The sequence below is a fragment of the Xenopus laevis genome, chromosome 6L, assembly GCF_017654675.1.
Source record: "Xenopus laevis strain J_2021 chromosome 6L, Xenopus_laevis_v10.1, whole genome shotgun sequence".
NCBI classification, from domain to species: domain Eukaryota; kingdom Metazoa; phylum Chordata; class Amphibia; order Anura; family Pipidae; genus Xenopus; species Xenopus laevis.
In genome coordinates this window covers 11,714,287-11,737,302 of record NC_054381.1, presented here as the reverse complement: position 1 = coordinate 11,737,302, position 23,016 = coordinate 11,714,287, and the positions used below count along the sequence as shown (strand labels likewise).

The following is a 23,016-nucleotide window of genomic DNA, read 5'->3' as shown; positions in this document are numbered from 1 at the left end:
TATTACTCGTCTTTCTATTCAGGCCTCTCCTTTTCTTATTCAAATCAATTCTTGGTTGCTAAGGTAATTTGGATCCTAGAAACCAGATTGCTGAAAATTGCTTCCAAATTGGAAAGTTGCTGAATAAAAATCGAAAATAACGCGAAAACCACAAATAATAAAAAATTAATATCAGAATATCTTCATTGCATCATACTAAAAATGAATTTAAATGTGAACAACCCCTTAAGGGTCTGGCCACATGGCGAGATTAGTCGCCAGGCGACAAATCTCTTCTTCTTCGCGGCGACTAATCTCCCCGATCTGCATTCCCCTCGGCAAAAATGAAAATCGACCTGCGGGCAGGCACACGGAACGCTTCGTTTTCCTAAGTCGCCCATAATTGCCTCACGAGGAAACTTTGGGCGACTTCGGAAACGAAGCATTCCGTGTACCTGCCCCCAGGCGATTTACATTTTAGCGGGGGGGGATGCAGATCGGGGAGATTAGACATTCGACGGCAGACGGCACTTCTGAAAAAAGAGGGTTTATTGGAAATCCTGCTGGAAAAAACCTCACGCGTTTCGGGAGTTATCCCTTATTCATAGGTATCACAGGAATCTATGATTAAGGGATAACTCCCGAAACGCGTGAGGTTTTTTCCAGCAGGATTTCCAATAAACCCTCTTTTTTCAGAAGTGCCGTCTGCCGTCGAATGTCTTGTCGTATACACAGTGGGGTCACTGTCTGACTGTGCACCTGATTGGAGGGGAGAGCGGTAAACTAGTGCGGCCCTTTATTTTTGTTTGCCTATCGGGGAGATTAGTTGCCGCGAAGAAGAGGAGATTTGTCGCCTGGTGAATCTGCTCGTGTGGTCAGACCCTTAATGTAAAATTGTTTAGAATGCTTTTTTGACCACTTGTGCAATTGCACTTAAATTTAGAGCTGTTATCTTGATTATTACGTGTCTACACCAGGGGTCCGCAACCGTTTTTTACCCTTGAGCCACATTCAAATTTAAAAAGAGTTGGGGAGCAACACAAGCATGAAAAATGTTCCTGTGGATGCCAAATAAGTGCTGTGATTGGTTATTTGGTAGCCCCTATATAGACTGGCAGCCTACAGGAGACTCTACTTGGCACTATACTTAGTTTTTATGCAATTAAAACTTGCCTCCAAGCCTGGAATTCTAAAACAAGCACCTGCTTTGAGTACACTGAGAGCAACATCCAAGGGGTTGGAGAGCAACATGTTACTCACGAGCCACTGGTTGGGGATCACTGCTCTACACACTGCAAGTTTGTATATATATATATATAACCAAAGACAAGAAGATGTTGAAGTGAAATGGATACTTGTGACTTTCAGTTTCAACCACGCACTTCAAAGCAAAATAGTTCAGTGTGACACATGTACAAAGTATCTAACGGTTAAAACATAACCTTTAATAAAGTACCGTTCCACCATATGCAGTTTTTAATTGTTTGTTTTTTAAGGACACAGGTCCAGCACTGCAGACTGTTGGTCGTAGCAGTGAGTGTGTGGTTAATGAGCATTCCTCTTTTTAGTGTTACTTTATTAAAGGAGAAGGAAACCCAGTCAGCGCAAAAACCCTCCCCCCCTCCCATGTGTTGCCCACCCTCCCTCCTCCCCCCTGGCCTACCCGTCCCGCTGGCCAAATGCCCCTAACTTGTTACTTACCTTTCTGCGCAGGTCCAGTCCATGGAGTTCACAAGCACCATCTTCTTCCACGCGATCTTCTTCCTGCTTTGACCGGCGTTTTGGCGCATGTGCAGTAGGAGCATTTCACCGGTACGGATCTACTGCGCATGCACCAAAAGTCACAAAGTTTTCCGATTTCACTTCGTGACTTTTGGCGCATGCGCAGTAGATCCGTACCAGCAAAATGCTCCTACTGCGCATGTGCCGGTCAAAGCAAGAAGAAGATCGCTTGGAAGAAGATGGCGTCGGTGAACTCTGTAGACTGGACCTGCTCAGAAGGGTAAGTAACAAGTTAGGGGCATTTGCCCAGCGGGACGGGTAGGCCAGGAGGGAGGGGAAGCAACACAGGGGAGGGGGGGAGGGTTTTTGCGCTGACTTGGTTTCCTTCTCCTTTAAAGGTTATGTTTTAACCGTTAGATCTAATTATGTTTTTGCATAGATGTAAATGATTGCTCAGATTGAAAAGAAACCATTATACCCTGCCTCTTAACCACATGGACTTTTTTTCCCCCACTCCCCCTTAGGCTGGCAGCGTTATTCAACCCCTTCCCTGCCAGTATCCAACCTGTATTTACAGTATAACAATATCAGAGACGAGGTTGGTTTTTCCAAACATCCCTAAAATGCACATGATTAAACACAAATGTTGTTCTGTCTTTTTAGTCAGTGACCTGACCTCTATGGTGACTGATGCCAAATGTCTGGGACTTCTGGGAACAACATATCAGAACTACAAAAAAGAAGAGTCAACTGACATTTTAAACAAGGTAAGTTCAGGATTCCTGTACAGGTATAAGATCTGTTATCCAGAATTCTGGGTTATTCCCGATAAGGGGTCTTTCCGTTATTTGGATCACCTGCTAAAAATCATATAAACATTAATTAAACCCAATAGGCTGGTTTTGCCTCCAATAAGGATTAATTATATCTTAGTTGGGATCAAGTACAAGTTACTGTTTTATTATTACACAGAAAAAGGAAATCGTTTTTAAACATTTGAATTATTTGCTTAAAATTTGCTCTAAGGGAGCTGGTCTTTCTGTGATTTGGAGCGTTCTAGATAAGGGGTTTCCAGATAATAGATCTTATACCTGTACCAGATATATAGATGACTATCTTTTCTGCCTAGTAGCAGCATGATCATGTCATAGGGGGATGCTAACAAAAATCAACACGTTTGCTTCTCGAAAAGGGACAGCTTAATTTACAGAAGCTAGTAGCATCTTCTGACGCTTCCCTTCCCAGTTCTATTATTCCTGTCACACCGAGTGTCTCATTTCTTGATAAATAGACACAATAGGCATCAAATGGAAATCTGGAGGATTCATTAATGTCATTTTTTTTTTCTACAAAACATAAATGTTAAATATGGAACATTAAAATATTTTTTTTGCCCTGCTCGTTAACAATCAAATTAAATACAGTTTTCAAAATAATTTTGGATACACCTAACACAAAATATATTTTTCCAGGCTTTAGAGCTGCAGCAACGCATTCTGAAGCGGGTGCCCATGGAACAGCCAGAAATGGCCCCGGCACAAAAGCAGGCGACCTCGGAAATCTGTGTGCAACTGGCAGAACATTATGTGGATCAAAGGGACTATGAGCAAGCTGCGAACTACTATAAAGAAGCCATGGTTTATTCTCAGGATAGCAAAGTGAGTGTTTAGCAGAATTATCATGCAAGTGGGTGCAACAGTATCATACTGGGTAGGATCAATTTCATAATGGACTTAAGTCATTGTTCCTTAAAGGAGAACTAAACCCTAAAATGAATGTGGCTAAAAATGCCATATTTTATATACTGAGCTTATTGCACCAGCCTAAAGTTGCAGCTTGTCAATAGCAGCAATGATCCAGGACTTCAAACTTGTCACAGGGGGTCACCATCTTGGAAAGTGTCTGTGGCACTCACATGCTCAGTGGGCTCTGATTGGCTGTTGAGAAGCTAAGCTTAGGGCTCGTCACTAATTATCCAGCAGAAAATGAGCTTCCCCTGTAATATAAGCTGATGCTACAGGTTTGCTGATTATTAAATTCTGATGCTAATTGCACTGGTTTCTGTGCTGCCATGTAGTAATTATCTGTATTAATTACTAATCAGCCTTATATTGTGACATTTCTATTCTATGTGTACTGTATATTGTGAGTGGCTCCCTAAGCTCAGTAAGTGACAGCAGCACAGAGCATGTGCAGTGAATCAGCAGAAAAGAAGATGGGGAGCTACTGGGGCATCTTTGGAGACACAGATCTTTACTGCTAAAGGGCTGTGGTTGCCTTGGGCTGGTACAGAAGCACAAAACACCATGTACAACATTTCTAGCTACTTCTTTATTTAAGCTTTAGTTCTCCTTTAAAGGAGAAGGAAAGTTTTGATTCATCTTAGGGCACCCCCCAAGGATTGTCATGACTTACCCAATACCCCGGGTCAGTGCTGCTGTTAGCAGAAAACCTCACCAGCCCAGGGCAATTGCGAGCGAGCAATCCTCTTCCTCCCTTCATCTTTCTTCAGAACCCTGTGGCCAACCCATACGGCGTAGAGCCAAAAATCGGGGTTTTTTTTTTTTTAAAGTCTGACTTTTAAACCCACTGTGCATGCCGTCCACAAGAAGAAAGAAGGAAAGGAGATGATTGCTTGCTCTCAAGTGCCCTGGGTCGGTGCAGTTTTTTTGTTAATAAGAGCAATGGCCCGGGGCATCAGGTAAGTGAATACCATCTTTGGGGGTGCCCTAAAATTTGGCATCCCCCTTGGATTGAAGTTTTCATTCTCCTTTAAATTGATTAAAAGTGTCAGTTTGATAGAAAAAATGTAAAACAATTACAAAAACACTAACTAGAGATCTTGTGAGTATTTTGTAGGTGAGAATTTCAGTGCTGCCATTGGTATAGTAATGTCAGTATCACTTTAAATCATGCTGCGCCTTCACTGTGCATAACTCCAATGTGGTCCCCTGTTGCTTCTGCAGGTGAAGCTGCAATTGTCACGTCTCTACCTCATGATGGGCGATTTGGATTCCTGTGAAAACCATTGCAGTGCCTTGCTTGAGAATCACAGTTTTAAAGAGGAAGCAGCAATGGTAACGTCTCCTGCAGTCTCTTACTGTCAGGCTTTCTATGTATGTTCTTCCATAGCAACAGTATTATTGCAAGTGCTGAATATACATACCCGACATTAATGTTGTATACAAAATGCAAAACTGTTATGTGGCTTATGAGAGAAGACTAACAGATGGGCAGGTCATTTTATTTTCAGTATAAGAAATTATTCTGTGCAGAAGCTGCCATGTCATTATGCAGAATATCTAAATTAGCAGACACAGCTGGAATATAAATGATGGTGTATTCTGTGCACTTTTATACACCTTTGTAACGTAGAAGCTCAGCAGCCTTCTATAATAGAAACCCATGTTGGTGAAGCAATATATAGTATTAGCATGGACTTCCGCACACATAGGGTCAAGAGGGGCACTCCCACCCCCCCTGGATTCATCTTTATTGTGTGAAGCAGAGAGAGGAAGGAGGAGGAGTGAGTGGGGGAGACCCTTGGTTCGATTTTTAGCACATCCTCAGGCGAAATCGATGTCCAGTATGCAATCTCCTATGCCAGAGGAATGCACCGTCGCCTGCTTTTTCACTCACCCCTCCTCAAAGACAGACGTCACACCTCCATCCTGGGTCCTCACTCCTCCCTCCACAGCCATCCGTCCTGGGTCCTCGCTTCTCCCTCCTCAGCCGTCATCTTTTGCTCCTCCCTCCTCAGCCGTCAGCTCTTACTCCTCACTCCTCCCTCCTCAGCCATCCGTCCTGGGTCCTCGCTTCTCCATCCTCAGCCGTCAGCTTTTGCTCCTCACTCCTCCCTCTTCAGCCATCAGCTCTTACTCCTCACTCCTTCCTCCTCAGCCATCCATCCTGGGTCCTCGCTTTTCCCTCCAAAGCCGTCAGATTTTGCTCCTCCCTCCTCAGCCGTCAGCTCTTATTCCTCACTCCTCAGCCATCCGTCCTGGGTCCTCACTTCTCCCTCCTCAGCTGTCAGCTGTTACTCCTCCCTCCTCAGCCATCCGTCCTGGGTCCTCGCTTCTCCCTCCTCAGCCGTCAGTTTTTGCTCCTCACTCCTCCCTCCTCAGCTGTCGGCTCTTACTCCTCACTCCTACCTCCTCAGCCATCCGTCCTGGGTCCTCGCTTCTACCTCCTCAGCCATCAGCTCTTGTTCCTCACTCCTCAGGTACGCCTATTGGCTAAAAGAAATGGCATCACATGAAAAAAAACCGAAAGTTTAAAAAAAAAAAAACGCGCCAAGAACAAGTAACTATAATCAGGGGCAGGGCTGAATATGTGCACCCTGAGGAGTGAGGAGCCAAATATGATGGCTTAGGAGGGAGAAGTGAGGACCCAGGATGGATGGCTGACGAGGGAGGAGCGAGGTGTGACGCCTGCCTTTGAGGATGGGTGAGTAACAAAGCTTGCTATGTCGCATTCCTCTGGCTTTAGACAGCGCATGCAGGATAACGATTTCCCCTGACGATGTCCTAAAACGCATTCCCTCATGCCCCCCCCTGGAAACATTTTTGTGGACGCCTCTGAGTATTATGGATGTTTATTTAAATTTAGTTTCCTTTAAATTGGTGTTTTTAAACTTTATGGGCTAATAGCAAGGTGACGGGTAATTGAAAACTAGGGATGCATCGAATCCACTATTTTGGATTCGGCCGGACCCCTGAATCCTCTGCGAAATATTCGACCGAACCGAATCCTAATTTGCATATGCAAATTAGGGGTGGGAAGGGGAACATTTTTTTACTACACACTTTCCACTTAGACAAATACTTACATCTGATATTTTGATAGATGATGGCAGACGTGATGTTTCGGAAACAGGATTATACAAAGTCTATTGAGCTTTTCGATCAGATTCTGGAAGAAAACCCAGGTGAGAACAGGAGCTTTTATGTGGGTTTATTAAAGGGGAACTCCGGGTTCCAACCCAAAATTTAATAAAGAGGCCACATAACACAGAAACCCCTATTATACCCATCACAGTTACCTGTTTCTTCAAAATGTATGAACAAATGCAATTGTCCATGCTGCAATCCAGCTGTTTAACAAACTGTAGCAACTTCTCCACAGCTTACAGACAGCATGCAGGAACTACATAACCCACAATGCATTGCACTATGATGTTCCTTGCCTTATTGAAATCACATGTGCAGGGAATTGTGGGGTTTGGAGGATGCAGGCTGAGGACAGATGGCTGTTGATACAAAGTAACAGTAGTCAAACAGCTCAGCAAAGTAGTCAGACAGATCAGCAGGAGAGCAGGGGGCTAGGCTTAGGGAACTGTCAGAAACCATTAAAATCATAACAAGTCTGCATATTTTTTAATTGATGTATATTGCAAAGTTGCTTGAAATTATATTTACTTTTCAAAAAGCTGATGTTATGTTTTTCTGGAGTTCCCCTTTAAAGGGGACCTGTCACCCTAAGAAATAATTCCAAATTCTTTATCATGTTAGCGGAGCAAAATAAACTTTACTTACACTATATGTATTTATTTAAATTGTGTTTCCTTCAGTCTTAGAATTACACAATCACAGCAAGCAGGCAGGAGCCATTTTGTGGACACTGTTATTAAGATAAATTTTGTATCACCCCAAAATCTTGTGTATTAATAAAATGATCTGTCCAGAAATTACCAAAGTTAAAATAACATTAGGAGAGTAAGCTGAGTCGACTCAAGGTCACCATCTTATAGACGGATTTTAGAGAAATATACCATTAATAGGTGACTGATCTCAGTCCATAACTTCATATCCTCGATTCTGGGTTATCAGGTTGTATCGGGTTATCGGTATTAGGGATTGGCAAAAGTTACAGGAATATGGAGTTAAGGTGCTGGAGTAAAACTGGAACAGAGATGGGGCTATTCCCACCCTGTCTTCTGTGCTTGAGGTGCCGTATATTAAGTTAATGTTGGCAATACGTGGTTAATTGTGTGAGTCAGCGGGTGATTTCGGACAGATCATTTTATTATTATTTATCATTAAAGGTTAAGTTTTAATTGTGTTTCATATGGTGGGAACCTTTAACTGTTACAGTGGGGGGTGCAAATATATGGGCAAATATATGGGTCAAACTTTTTTCTTTCTGTTACTTCTATACTCATTTGACCCTGCACACCACTACCCTGCTACCGTTTTGTATGATCCTCCAAATAGAATCCCAGTTTATCTGTTTAAATCTGGCTCCATGATCTTTGTCCCTGCAGCTGGAGTTGGAAACAGTAAAGAGAATGTAAAGGCAAAAATAAAATCCAAAACAAATCTCTACACAGTCGCCGACTGCTCTACAGGGAAACAAACAAAGCTGCTTGAGTTCTGCATGGCTGGGAAGTAAGGCGGGGGCTCCCCCTGTTGTTCATAAGTATGATTGTTTCCCTGCAGAGCAGTTAGGGACCGTCTGACAATTCCTACCCACAGCAGTAAATGAAGGGAGAATGTCACTGCATACAGTCAAGTGTCTTATTAAAACGGCAAACGTTTGTAAATTAAAGTATATTGGAGATACATTTCTTTTTCATTAAAGAAAGTAAAAATGGGTTTTTATTTCTTTGCCATGACATGCCCTTTAAGAGAGGTAATCGATATGGCAGCTAGAATTTAAATGAAAGTATATGCCTGTAGTACATATAAAGCAGTGTGCCCTCATACTGTCATTTTATACTGCTTACTTACTGTATGGAGAGCATTATACACACACATACATATAAATACTGGTTTATTCTCAGTAAGGAACTGTTGGCGCTCTAACAATACATGTTAATAATATTCTAACATTGAGTACAGATCTTGGGATAAAGAGGAAACCACTCTGTTTTCCTTTCCCTCCGCTGTTCAGAAGGTTTCGTTCTGCTGCGATTTGCTTTTCCTGAGTAGTTTTTCATTGCAGATAACTTCGCCGTCCTGAGTAAATTAATTGACCTGCTCAGAAGAAGTGGTAATCTATCAAAAGCTCCCATGTTCTTTGAAAAGGCTTTAGCTAATTCTTCCCGGACTACTCTGGAGCCTGGATACAATTACTGCAAAGGGCTTTACTGCTGGTAAGTTCACTGTCTCCAGATGCTGCTGCTGCCGGGCTTCACTTAGCCTTGTTGTTTTTCAGTTGCAAGCCCTGGTATCTAAATGTTCAATCTGTTGCTCTGTGGGTGTTGTTAAACTTCAACTACCATCAATGGAATGCCCGATCTGTAACCATCTGTTTGTTGTTAAAGGAGAGCTAAATCCTAAAAATTCCATATTTTATATACAGAACTTATTGCACGAGGCTTGTCAATAGCAGCAATGATCCAGGACTTCACACTGGTCACAGGGGGTCACCATCTTGGAAAGTGTCTGTGACACTCACATGCTCAGTGGGCTCTGATTGGCTGTTGAGAAGCTAAGCTTAGGGCTCGTCACTAATTATCCAGCAGAAAATGAGTTTTTTAATATAAGCTGATGCTAAAGGACTGATTATTAAATTCTGATGCTTATTGCACTGGTTTCTGTGCTGCCATGTAGTAATTATGTGTATTAATTACTAATCAGCCTTATATTGTGACATTTCTATTCTATGTGTACTGTATATTGTGAGTGGGTCCCTAAGCTCAGTAAGTGACAGCAGCACAGAGCATGTGCAGTGAATCAGCAGAAAAGAAGATGGGGAGCTACTGGGGCATCTTTGGAGACACTGTTACTGCTAAAGGGCTGTGGTTGCCTTGGGCTGGTACAGAAGCACAAAACATAATGTACAACATTTCTAGCTACTTCTTTAGTTTAAATTTCCTTGTCCTTTAAGTGGGTAAGGCTTGGTTCTTAACAATAATAAGCATGTGACAAGGTTGAGTGCCACTTGGGTGTTGATGCCAATCTCTGCAGCTGAATTTCCCATATTGTGGGGTCAGCCTGAAGTCCAGTTGGGGTGTGATTTTTAGAGAATGCCTATTTGCTCTCCTACTTACACCAGGAGGTGTGATTAGGGTGAGACTTGGATGTTTGGCTGATTACTATGTCTGTACATTTGATATGGGCAAAGGGAATGATTTAAACAAATGCTGGACTTGTGCTTTCTAGACTTCTGTATCCCTTCACATAACAATAACATTATCTTTACATTTTTTTTCTTTTATACCAGGTACCTAGGGCAGCCTAATGATGGCCTGAAGTATTTTAATAAAGCCCGCAAAGACAGCGAATGGGGCCAGAATGCCATCAGCAACATGATCCAGATCTGTCTAAATCCTGACAACGAGATCGTTGGGGGAGAAGTGTTTGAGGCCCTGGATGAGGCTGACGGGTAATAGAGGATAACGCCTATATCATCATTAAAGGGATACTGTCATAGGAAAACATGTTTTTTTCAAAACGCATCAGTTAATAGTGCTGCTCCAGCAGAATTCTGCACTGAAATCCATTTCTCAAAAGAGAAAACAGATCTTTTTATATTCAATTTTGAAATCTGACATGGGGCTAGACATATTGTCAGTTTCCCAGCTGCCCCCAGTAATGTGACTTGTGCTCTGATAATCTTTAGTCACTCTTTACTCCAAGTTGGAGTGATACCCACCCCCCTAGCAGCCTAACAAAAGAACAATGGGAAGGTAACCAGATAACAGCTCCCTAACACAAAATAACAGCTGCCTGGTAGACTTAAGAACAGCACTCAATAGTAAAAGCCAAGTCCCACTGAGACTGACTCAGTTACATTAAGTAGGAGAAATAACAGCCTGCCAGAAAGCAGTTCCATCCTAAAGTGCAGGCACAAGTCACATGACTGGGGGCAGCTGGGAAATTGACAATATGTCTAACCCCATGTCAGATTTCAAAATTGAATAAAAAAAATCTGTTTGCTCTTTTGAGAATTGGATTTCAGTGCAGAAGTCTGCTGGAGCAGCACTATTAACTGATGCGTTTTTAAAAAAAAAACATGTTTTCCCATGACAGTATCCCTTTAATCTTATTTCTTTATACTGTAATGTTAGGTTTAATTCCCTTTCCTGTAGTCTTTTAGGAGAGAAGCGGGAGTCTGAGATGCTTGGTGTCCGGACAGCTGAGAAGTTGCTGAAAGAGTTCCATCCGCGAACCCTGAATGGTCGGAACCAGTTGGCGCTGTTACAGAACCATTGCCTGATGGCCACTAAAGATAAGGCAAACGTGGAAACTGCATTGAGTGCATTTACAGAAATGGCCACTTCTGAGGTACCTAGTCTGCTGCCCTTCTCTTGGGAGGGGCTTAAAGATAGCAAAGGTGTATATTAAACAGAGTGTATAGTGTATATTGAGGTTCATAGGCCCTGGCATTTCCCATTCAAGTCAATTGGAGGTGGCAATGGCAGATTAGGCCGGTTTTCCACCAGCTGATATACGCCAAGGGAGAATGCACCCCATGTGCCTTGATTTTATTAAAGGGGAACTATCGTGAAAATAATTTAATATAAGCTTCATCATACTGAAATAAGAAACTTTCTAAATACAATCAATTAAATATTCTGTACCTACCTTTTGTTTGTTAGATTTATCATTTATTTTAGATCTTACTCCTTAGAGAAGTATATGAAGATACAATGTATGTATATGTTGAAAAAACACTAAATAAAAAGAAAAAAAAATTCCGTACCATTTCTGAAATAATGAAGTTCATCTTCACTATTCCTCTCTCAGCATCTGTCTCTCTTCTTTCTTCATGCAGCAGTTGGGTGTCAGATATTCATTGACAGATCCAATATATCTTATAGGGGAGCTCCTTTTGCCTAGAAGATGTATTAGAGCTCACTCTATTAAACTCACCAGACATCATGTCTCTCTACATGCAGGATTTGTGCAATAGGCAGTTATTTTGTTAGATTTTGTTTGTACTGGAATCATTTATTTGAGTGAGCTCTAATTCATCTGCTAGGAAAGGAGCCCCCCTATAAGATATATTGGATCTAACTGTCAATGAATATCTGACACCCAACTGCTGCATGAAGACAGAATGAAGAGAAACAGATGCTGAGAGAGGGATAGTGAACATAAACTTGATTATTGCAGAAACAGTACAGAATATTTGATTGATTTTATTTAGAAAGATTCTTATTTCAGTATAATGAAGCTTATAATAAATTTTCATTTTCCTATAGTTCCCCTTTAGTGTATCTGTGGGTTTGGGACTGAATGAGAAATAGAAATGTAAACAGAATAAAGAAAAGTAAGATAAATAATCAGAAAGCTGTTGAATGTTCAAGGATGTCCAATGTGTGGCCTCCAATTGACAGGAGCTTGGGTGTGAGCCACTGTATATTGGCAAGATTCTTTATCCACCTGTCAACAATATAAACACAAATCCATTAATGCTCTCTATAAACAAAATACCTGTGTATGCAATTAAAACCCTTTTCTATGCAGCCAGAAATGGCATAATGTATGGTTAGAGTCAACCTGCTCATCTCTTTGTGGCCCTTCCCTTTGCAGAAGGATAATGTTTGTGCCATTCTGGCTGTGGCCCAGGCCTACATGATTCTGAGACAAACACCCCGAGCCAGGAACCAGCTCAAGCGACTGTCTAAGGTGCCCTGGTCCCTAGCGGACGCAGAAGACCTGGAAAAGAGCTGGCTGCTTCTTGCAGACGTATACATCAAGTTAGGGAAATATGATATAGCGACAGAGTTACTGAAGCGTTGCTTACTGTACAACAAGGTAGGGAAGAACCATAACTACTGTAATGAAGAGACAAATGTATAAATGTAACAGAAACATCTACTTGGCTTGTCTAGTGTTCCCATTTGTTATTTTTCTTTTCTAGCATTAAAGGGGAACCGTCACCCAAAAAAAAAGATTCCAAATCCTATTTTATCACATTAGTCAAGCAAAATGAACTTTAATTACACTGTATAAATTATTTGAATCTTGTTTCCTTCAGTCTGGGAATTCATAATTACAGCAAGCAGGAAGGAGCCATTTTGTGGACACTGTTATTAAAGGGCACCTATCACAGCCAAAAACAATCTGACCAGTACAACATAAACACGTTTAATCAAACTACATATATCGTTTTTTGGGGAAAAAACTGCAGGTTTTAAAAAATCCCTTACTTTGTCAAATGGGTTCTTTCACTGAGGGAAGCCATAGTGAGACTATAACAGAGACTATAATATGCAAATTTCAGGAGCATGCTCAGATTGTAACATTGCTTTGAGTATTCTACCCAGAATGCCTTGTTTTAGTAAACTCCTCCACTAGAAGTATCAGGAGATTTCCCTATCTTGTCCCCTGCTGGTGATGTTATTATGCAAATGAAGGGCACACACTAACTTCCAGCAGGTGGCAGCACTACTGTACAGCAGCTAACACACAGGTTTGGCTGATTTGAAAATAGCTTAGAAGGGTTGATAAGCAACAAGGAATTTCATCTGAGCATGTGCGAGATTTCAGAGCTGCAGTTGGCTGGGAAGATATAGGTAGGAGGAGCCAGTGAAATCCAAGATGGCTGCCTCAGCTAGAACTGCAGTGGAGATAGGGGAGATCTTGCAGAAGGAATAGTGAGCTGATTATTTACATTATACAAACAATTCTAACTGTTTTAAAAATTGGATTTCTTGAACTTTCACACAGTGTATTTACTTAGGAAATGGTTTTAGTTAAAAGCCTTGTATCATCTCAGAATTTTGTTTGTGCACCAGAATGGGGGACTCGATGTCCATCCCCATGCCCTGGCTACACAATTAAATGGTGAGGAAATTGGGAATGTGGGGAGAGCAGTGGCATCTAATAAGTGCTGAATGGAAAGTGAAAGTAATTGTCTGCCCCGCCTCTATGCCTAGAGTTTTTGCAGGGCCGCCTGGCTCACTCTAGTTATGCCACTGATGATAGCCTTTTGTTTAGTAAAGGAGCTCCATTCCATAACCAGCTTACTATAAAAGGGCTTACGGTGTCATTCTGTGATTGGAATCAAAGTGATATCCAATAGTGATGTGCAGGTCAAGAAAACCTCTACCCTAATCCGACCCCCCCCAAGAAACTCCTGCACCCGACTCTTACCTGCCGTGAGCTCCTATTTATTTACCTGCACCCGCTGCGAGTATATAAAAATGAGCGCGTCAGGCGGAAGTGGGGAACTAGGAGGCTGCAAACTTTGTGCGGCAGTCGACCTGAACCCACCCAACCTGTAGGTAAACCCATGGGTCCCATGAGCTTCTGCCGCACATCACTGCTGTCCAATGCTGGGAGTGACTGTGGTCACAATATTATTATCTGCTGGGAGTCACAGTGTCATTTCATGCTGGGAGTCTTTAGGTTTGTCCTTCTTTATTCTGTGTGTCTGGTCCAGTGTTACATAGTGCAGCTAGCTTCCCATAAAACTTCCATTTAATTTCCATTCAGTAACCTGCTCAACACTCAGAAAGGTGGTGGGGTATGAAGTACAGAAAGGTAAGGCCTGGAAGTAAGTTCTAAATAAAGAAGAGTAACATATGTATCATCCAAAATATCCTAATCACCCAACTCATGTGGGGCAACAATTTGACTAACTTGTCTTAAGCAGCAGAGCAGTTTGTTCTGTTACATCAGTACTAATATCACTTTGTAATAATTTCAGTCTTGCTATAAAGCCTACGAATACCTGGGATTCATTATGGAGAATGAGCAATCGTACAAGGACGCTGCTGCCAATTACAGGCTTGCATGGGATTACAGCAACCAATCCAACCCAGCCGTCGGTGAGTAGCTGCTCCCTCGGTGTGTCCAGAGGAATCTGCCCCTTGTTGGACAACCTGCTACCATGGGGCATTTAGGATTTCTATATATTTCATGGTGAGCCCCTATCAGTTAACCCACTGCTGGCCAGTTGCCACATTGATAGATGCCGAAATTACTGGATTCAGAATCCAAAAGCAGCAGCCAACTTGTTTTCACTAGTATTTAACAGCCTGACAGAGTTTATTAATTTGTCTGTTTTGTTAAAAAAAAAAAAGAAATTGACCAACAATAGTAGTCCAACAAAGTTATAATAACTCACTAAGCCTATGACTAAGTGTATGTAGCACGAAACGCATAAGGCTATGCTGCTCTGACATAATAAATATTTTACCGCCTGGTGGAAGATTGCCTTTTTGAGAGCCTGCTCTACAAATTTCTGGTTTAAAAAAAAAAGAAACTTTTGAGTAAATAATCTGATCTCCTAATGACTGTGTTCCATGTTTTGTGTTTTTATCTCCAGGCTTCAGACTCGCCTTTAATTATTTAAAAGACAAGAAATATGTTGATGCCATCGATATCTGCCATAAGGTGAGTCTTCATTAAGCAGGGCGCGCAGCTTCCTTTTCAGTATTTATACGGTGAATGATTTGCTTTATATCTTTTCTCTTGCAGGTTCTGAAAGCTCATCCGACCTATCCCAAGATTGAGAGAGAGATATTGGCCAAGGCCCAGACCTCTCTAAAGCCATAGCCTGGGCAGGAGTCTGGTATTGTGTGTACAGCAGATGTTTCTCATCCTGGAAACCTCTTTCGATGGGTTAAATATGTAATAAGTAGAAAGCTATTTTTTTATAGTTTTTTTTTGTTGCCAAAACATGGGCTACACTCCCTGCACATAATTCCTGGGTTAGTTCCAACAAACAGAAACAGCTAATTAAAGCTGATGGTGAATTATTTAATTGAATATTATTTTTATATGCAGAGAAAATCTATACGTCTTACAGCGATGTTACACATTCATGTATGTTACGTGTCATTAAATGTCCATTAAAGAGATTTCATATAACGTTACCATTGTCTGTATGATGGGACCGGGGTTAGGCCATCACTCCACTAACCTCGAATTTCGTGAGAGTGATGTGTGTGAATTCTTTTGTTGCATCTGCGCTGCTCTTATTCATGCGGGTCCCTGTGCGAACCATGGAACTGCCGCCTAGTTCAGAAGTCCTGGTCGCTCAAGGGTTCCCTTGCATTAATAGGCGCATCAGAACTTGATTTGGAACAGAAGGCAGTTAATAGCAACGTTAATGAATGGGCTTTTTTGTGCAGCTGGCTGCAGTCAAGTTTGTAGGCCCACAACTGCAGTGCGGGAAGTAAATGATCCCTAGAGTATATATTTGTGTGTGTATAGATAGAGAGAGTGTATGTATATATATATATATATATATATATATATATATATATATATAGATAGATAGATAGATAGATAGAACCGGAAATGCCGGCACAGCACGTATACTGGTCACTTTGAGAAAGGCTAGGGACCTAGCCGGAACGTTAGTTTTTTTTCTGTTAAAATAAAAACCTTTTTTTCTCCATAAGTCCTGTGTGTGCTAGCTTCTTTGGAGCCATTATATTTATATATATATATATATATATATATATATATATATATATATATATATATATATATATATATATATATATATATATATATATATATATATATATATAGTTCATCAACCAAAAAAACACACCAAACAGGACTTGATATAAAGTTTCAAATATCAAACTTTATTTTCAACGTTTCGGCTCCATAGCTTGAGTCGTCTTTTGTTTCCTGAAGACGGCTGAAGCTATGGAGCCGAAACGTTGAAAATAAAGTTTGATATTTGAAACTTTATATCAAGTCCTGTTTGGTGTGTTTTTTTGGTTAATGAACAATATTATTGGTTTGAACCAGCACACAGGCACTGGATGCTTCGCCGTGTGCACCAGCTACAAACTGTCTATATATATATATATATACATACAGTATATACAGTATAAATTCAGTGCTATAGTAATTATAACTCCATTGCTTTACGTGCCTTAAAGGGGTTTTTCACCTTACAAAACTTTTTCAGTTTAGTTTTCAGATTGTTCCCCAGAAATAAAGAGGGTTGTTTAAATTAGCTGTTAAGTCAATTAAAAGTTAATTCTGCAGCTACAGTAAATGACACCTTCATTGTTTTCAGCACAATTCTCCCTGTTCATGGCCTTCAAGCTGGGATTTTAGTTGTATCTACAGAAGCAACTAGTTATTCTCCCCCATTGTCACCCTGTCTGACCCCACCTCTCTACAGTCACAAAGGAGGTAAATTTAGTGTTAATATTGTGGGAATAATACAGGTGTGAAAAAAACAAACAAACAGAATAGGTTATCTCTAAGACTTTATGGTCACCATCCAGCGAATAATATAAATGAGCAAATTAGCACACACTGGCTTTCCCAGTCATCTCCAGCCTCCCAGTCTGGAAGGATAAGAAAGTGTTTTGCTTAAAGTCTGTTGAAGTCATCAGTAGAAATGCTTCATCGAGTGTTCCTTCTCCTCTGTCTGGGTAAGGAAACCAGAAAAAGCTTCTATAATTTTCGGGTCTCTTGTATGTATAATAGTCACTCACCACATCAAGGAAGTGGCCCAGGTGCACCGCCCTGAGCCCTCAGCACAGGGGGGCGGACAAATCGACGAACATTGGAGCAGGCACTCAAAAAGGCAAGACTTCCACCAGGCAAATGTTCATGTGAAGAATTTATTGTGTCAAACAGCCTGACGCGTTTCGTGTTCCAAACACTTAATCATAGGCTATGATTAAGTGTTTGCTACACGAAATGCGTCAGGCTGTTTGACACAATAAATTCTTCACATGAACATTTCCCTAGTGGAAGTCTTGCCTTTTTGAGTGCCTGCTCCAATGTTCGTAAGGAAACCAGAAACCCAAAATTCATTAATTTCTGAGAGTAAAGCCTATTGAGCACAGAGGACATCCTTTCTTGTATATATTTATGTATCATGTGGGTAGGATCTGCCATCTTTTTTTCCCCACTAGCCATGAGGGTGCAGGCAACTGTCCATCAAGCTCAACCTTTGAGTGCATCTGTCATTGCCACTGACTTGCATTAAGAGGAGAGAGGTGGATATACGCTGTCATGTTGTCCCACCTAGGCAGAAGACAATGATGATAAAGCTGCTTATTGTGTTCCTCCTCTGTATATTTGTATTACTATATGAGATACCATATTGTCTGAGGTTGGAATAAGGTTGGCTGGTGCATTTATTCTCCAGCATCAGGCAAATGTAGAAAGGACATGTACTGTAGCAGTTGTTAGATATGTTCAGCATCTGCACCAGGGATGTCCAACATGGTCTACTGCAACTCCTAAGGTCAATGGCACACAGGAATCTCCCAAAAATGCCTCTCCATTGCCAATAACTGAAATTGCTGGCGGTATGCCCAACATATCACCCAAAGTTTCCTCCGAAGGCTATTTCCGGTGATTTAGAGATAAATTGGGCATACCACCAGAGATTTCAATTATTGGCAATGGAGAGGCATTTTCTAGAGATTTGTCGTCGCAGTCGCTCATAAAAAAACGCTGGTGACAAATCTTCCCATTTGCCACTGCCCTAAGGACCTAGCTACACCGAAGGCCTTGTTGGAAAAACTGCAGATGTTTCTGGAACCAGCCCTCTCACCATGCAACGTTGATTCCATCAACTTCTTCAGGTATAAACCTGAGCTTCTATGTTTTTTTTGTCTGAATGTGTTTTAAAGGGCATGTAAAGTCTAAAATAGAATAAGGCTAGAAATGCTGTATTTTGTATACTAAATATAAACATGAACTTACTGCACCACAAGCCTAATCAAACAAATAATTTACGCTTTCAAAGTTGGCCACAGGGGGTCACCATCTTGTAACTTTGTTAAACATCTTTGCAAGACTAAGACTGTGCACATGCTCAGTGTGGTCTGGGCTGCTTAGGGATCGTCATAAACAAAGCTGCTTGAGTTCTGCATGGCTGGGAAGTAAGGCGGGGGCTCCCCCTGCTGTTCATAATTATGATTGTTTCCCTGCAGAGCAGTTAGGGACTGTCTGACAATTCCTATCCACAGCAGTAAATGAGGGGGGAATTTCACTGCATACAGTCAGGTTTCTTATAAAAACGGTACACATTTTTAATTAAAGTATATTGGAGATAGGTTTCTTTTTCATTAAAGAAAGTAAAAATGGGATTTTATTTTTTTGCCTTTACATGCCCTTTAAGAAACATACAACTGTTTACTGTTGCGCTATAATTGTTAGAATTTGCATTATTTTTGCAAGTCCCGAGTTGTTTGCCGTTGGACCACGCCGTCCATAATGACCACAGGACGGGAAGAGTCTTGGGAGGGCAGGAAGCTTCAAGGAACAGCTGGAAATGGCAGGTGATGACAACTTTATTGACTTTTAAAGGCAAATGAAAATCACTGGGAGTGCCTATTTGTCAGGCACCCAACAGTGATTATAATCGCTGACTTAGGTCCCTAGGCATTTACTTTTTTTCGGTGAAGAAGGGTCAGCAATAGTGATTACTTTAGAATTTTATCGCTTCCATCTTTAGCTACTGGAAAGTGGTTGAAGATGGTGGTGCTGATAGTGGTATACCCCATGCCGGTGCATTTTTCAGTGAAGAAGAGCATCAGCCCAGGGAACAAGGTCAGTGATGGTATTTACTGGGGGGCTGCCTGACAAATAGGCACCCACTGTGATTTACACTATCCTTGTCCTTTAAGGGTTGTGTTGATGTGGCTTCAATACTGTTCCTAACATTCCAAGAGTGGCTCATGAGAGATAGAGGGGCTTCAGATAAGCATTGGCTCCCATGACTGGCTTATAAATGAAGGTGTGGTTCAGTTGGTGAGACACTGAGCTTTAAAACCAGATTCAGTAGTTGGGTAGTTCTGCCAGCTCCTTGTGACTTTGCTCCAGTTTCTCTATGACTACACACACGGATGCATTGCCTTTATTAGTGTGTCTATAATGCAGAAACCCCATCATAAATGTGCATAATCCAATAGTGCTGAAGCAATACACTGTATATCCCTTACGTCTTTACAGGTTTCTCTCCAGATGGCCTATCCAGATGATCCAGACTATTATTACCATTTGTGCGGTGGGACACTAATCAGCAGAGACTGGGTTATGACAGCCGCCCACTGTGTCGATTTGTGAGTAGATATAAACATATAAGTGTGCAAATGTGTATGGAGCCGACTCATTCCTTGTGCAGCATGCTAGAGAATGTGTCCCCTTGTTGCTTGTAGATATGTTACACAAAGTCTTCTACGGAGGTGTCTACACTGCAATAACATCTACAAGACATTCAGTACTCCTAAATGACAACACTAAGGGGCCGATTCACTAACTTCGAGTGAAGGATTCGAAGTAAAAAAACTTCGAATTTCGAAGGTTTTTTTTGGGCTACTTCGACCATCGAATGGGCTACTTCGACCTTCGACTACGACTTTGAATCGAAGGATTCAAACTAAAAATCGTTTGACTATTCGACCATTCGATAGTCGAAGTACTGTCTCTTTAAAAAAAAACTTCGACCCCCTAGTTCGGCATCTAAAAGCTACCGAAGTCAATGTTAGCCTATTGGGAAGGTCCCCATAGGCTTGGCTAACTTTTTTTGATCGAAGGATATTCCTTCGATTGTTGGATTTAAATCGTTCGATTCGAAGGATTTAATCGTTCGATCGAAGGAATAATCCTTCCATCGTACGATCGCACTATTTGCGCTAAATCCTTCGACTTCGATATTCGAAGTTGAAGGATTTCAATTCCCAGTCGAATATCGAGGGTTAATTAACCCTCGATATTCTACCCTTAGTGAATCAGCCCCCTTGAGTAGAAAGTTCAGCAGTAGCTCCTGCAAAGCCTTCTATAATAAGGCCCTTCACCTGTGGTTAGCAGGAGACCACGCTCATCATATGACTTAGGGCTTTACTCTATAATCTTCCAAGACCTACATGTGCTTCATTCTATTTCTATAAAACTACAGTGATTGTGTTGCCTCCACTTTTCTGCTTAGTAGATTGGGTGCCAGATGATGCTCCCTTCTCTTCCTGGTATGGAGGATACACTCAATGCAACTACATTTGTAGAAATAACTGGACTTGTTGTTTTTTTTCTTCAAGAAAAACACAAGTCCAGTTGATTTGACTTATTTCTACATGACCTGGATGAATGAGAATCTACAAAAACATCAGTGCAACTACATTCTACTAAAGAGGTGCCCAACCTTTTTTTTACCTGTGAGCAACATCCAGAAGTAAAAAGAGATGGGGAGCAACACAAGAATAAAAAATGTTCTTGGGTGGTGCCAAATAAGGGCTGTGGTTGGCCATTTGGTTGACCGTATGTGGTCTAGCAGCCTACAAAAGGCTCTGTTTGGCAGTACATCTGGTTGTTATACAACTAAAACTTGCCTCCAAGGCAGAAATTAAAAAATAAGCCCCTGCTTTAAGACCACTGGAAGCAACATCCAAGGGGTTGGTGAGGAACATGTTGCTCTTAAACCAGGGGTTGGGGATCACTACTATACTATACTACAACAGTCTTGCAGCTACTTTTCCCTCTACATAACCTTTTTCATATGTATAGCACTGGAATCACCTACCGGGCTGCCTTTGGGGAGCACAACCTCTATGAGATGGATGGCACAGAATATTTCATCGCCGTGGATAAGATTGTCGTGCATGAGAACTGGGACCCCTCCAATATCGCCAATGGGTAAGAGGGACTTTGTCTTGAAAAACACAATCTTTACAATCTCCCAACCCCAGTAATAAATGTTCCTGTTTCTTTTACAGCTTTGATATTGCCTTACTACATCTGAGTGAGACAGCCTTTTATAACGGATATGTTGCAATTGCAAGGCTACCCAATCCGGAAGATATTCTGCCCCATAACACTGCCTGCTATGTCACGGGTTGGGGGGTCACAGAAGGTAAAATGCTCAAAGAGAAAATAGACTGTTATGAAAATAGTTATCAGCCTTACATAGACAACACAAGCCATTGTTATTGTGATAATGTATATGGTAAAATAAATACAGATGGAGCCCACTTTATTGGCACACAGTGGGTCATTCAGTCTAATAGCCTAATCCAGCAGTGGGTGGTAGATGCTCTAGTCTAGTGGAATCACTATTGCCTTTACAAGATTCCTACTGTTTCATTGGTGCAGTTGGAGGCAGCATCTCAGACAATCTCCAAGAAGCCATTCTACCAGTGATCGACCATGTCGTCTGCTCTCAACCCGAATGGTGGGGTGAAAATGCCCAGAAGAATATGATCTGTGCAGGAGGTGATGGGGTCATATCTGGATGTAGCGTAAGGGGAGACACATATTTTGCATAATTCTTTATCTCCTGCCTGTTTGTTGTCTGTATTCCAAGCTCAAACCCAGGGAACTAGGGTAGAACTTGGAAGAATGTACACTACACAAAATGAAGGTGGCCATCATGAAAAGATTGGCTTGGTTGGTGAGATCATCAAATGAATAGAACTTCACCCAGTTTGTACATCCACACTATGGTCCGGGGCTTTTCTAAATGTTCAGACCTTGGAGCAGATCACAAGTGCAATTCTCCACCATGTTGTTAGATATCCATTAGCAAATGTGATCATTTTGGCCCTAAGTATTGTTTCGTGGAGAGTGTGATGGCACCAATTATCCACTTGTCTATAGGCACATATAGATTAATGAAGGAGCTACTACTGATTTATCTTGTACTCATGAGTGTCCTCCATTCTTGGAACCACTCTTTTAGGGAGACTCCGGGGGGCCATTAAACTGCTGGAGAGGTGCAGAGTGGGAAGTGCATGGCATCACAAGCTATGGGTTGGTGCCGTTCTGTAATACCTTTGAGAAGCCCACAGTCTTCACACGAGTTTCTGCCTTCATCAACTGGATTTACGGGGTGAGTGTGAGGAGCAAGTGCATAATTGTGAGTATATAATGACGGGGCAGGAATACGTAAGGCGTCAGCTTCAGTGCTTATTCATTATTTTACTATGGCAACTCTAATATCTTCATTTTTATATAGTTTGATTTATGCTGAAGGCTGAGCAGGAAGAGAGCAGCAGATTTCTAACCTCTTGTTTATTTGCAGACCATGGAGGCCCATAGAGACACATAGAGAAGACATGTCAATCATTCTCCAGCCATTCTTTGACTGCAAGCTCTCCGATTCCAACAGCATGTTGCTCCTGTTGGTACCTTTTAGTAAATACTTGGATCATATGACAGAAATATGCATAAAGGCAAAGGAATGTCAATATAAATATATCCATTACATTTACAGCTTTGCACAATGTTCTGCCTGTATTTCTGTTTGCCAACCTGACACTCACCCTTCTTCCTGGGCAGGGTCCATCTGTAGTTACTCATTCTAGAAATCACATCCTCTGATATCCAATTAATGTGAGCCACATAGATCTAATTATGACAAATACTAGTTCTTTAAACTGCACACATTATGCCTGAAAGGGGGTAAGCTCAAGGCAATGACTGTTGTGCTCTA

The 23,016-nt window shown here is 41.5% G+C and overlaps 2 protein-coding genes across 3 annotated transcripts in view; both read left to right on the top strand.

Annotated features, from left to right (window-relative positions):
* Positions 1 to 15,470, top strand: part of ttc21a.L (tetratricopeptide repeat domain 21A L homeolog) — a 45,957-nt gene extending 30,487 nt beyond the window's left edge. For both annotated transcript variants that reach the window (XM_041565418.1, NM_001091636.1), the window contains 11 exon segments: positions 2,365 to 2,468; positions 3,174 to 3,359; positions 4,668 to 4,778; positions 6,547 to 6,628; positions 8,644 to 8,794; positions 9,868 to 10,029; positions 10,736 to 10,931; positions 12,183 to 12,407; positions 14,305 to 14,425; positions 14,926 to 14,993; positions 15,078 to 15,470. In XM_041565418.1, the coding sequence (XP_041421352.1) occupies positions 2,365 to 2,468; positions 3,174 to 3,359; positions 4,668 to 4,778; positions 6,547 to 6,628; positions 8,644 to 8,794; positions 9,868 to 10,029; positions 10,736 to 10,931; positions 12,183 to 12,407; positions 14,305 to 14,425; positions 14,926 to 14,993; positions 15,078 to 15,155 (1,484 nt within the window). In that variant the 3' untranslated portion in view covers positions 15,156 to 15,470.
* A 1,410-nt stretch (positions 15,471 to 16,880) lies between these two features.
* Positions 16,881 to 22,801, top strand: LOC108718720 (elastase-1). The gene is made up of 8 exons (XM_018267102.2): positions 16,881 to 17,005; positions 18,771 to 18,871; positions 19,545 to 19,654; positions 21,093 to 21,221; positions 21,302 to 21,438; positions 21,678 to 21,823; positions 22,264 to 22,413; positions 22,606 to 22,801. The coding sequence occupies exons 1-8, from the start codon at positions 16,972 to 16,974 to the stop codon at positions 22,630 to 22,632; spliced, it is 834 nt and encodes a 277-aa protein (XP_018122591.2). The 5' UTR covers positions 16,881 to 16,971; the 3' UTR covers positions 22,633 to 22,801.
* Positions 22,802 to 23,016: the final 215 nt, after the last annotated feature.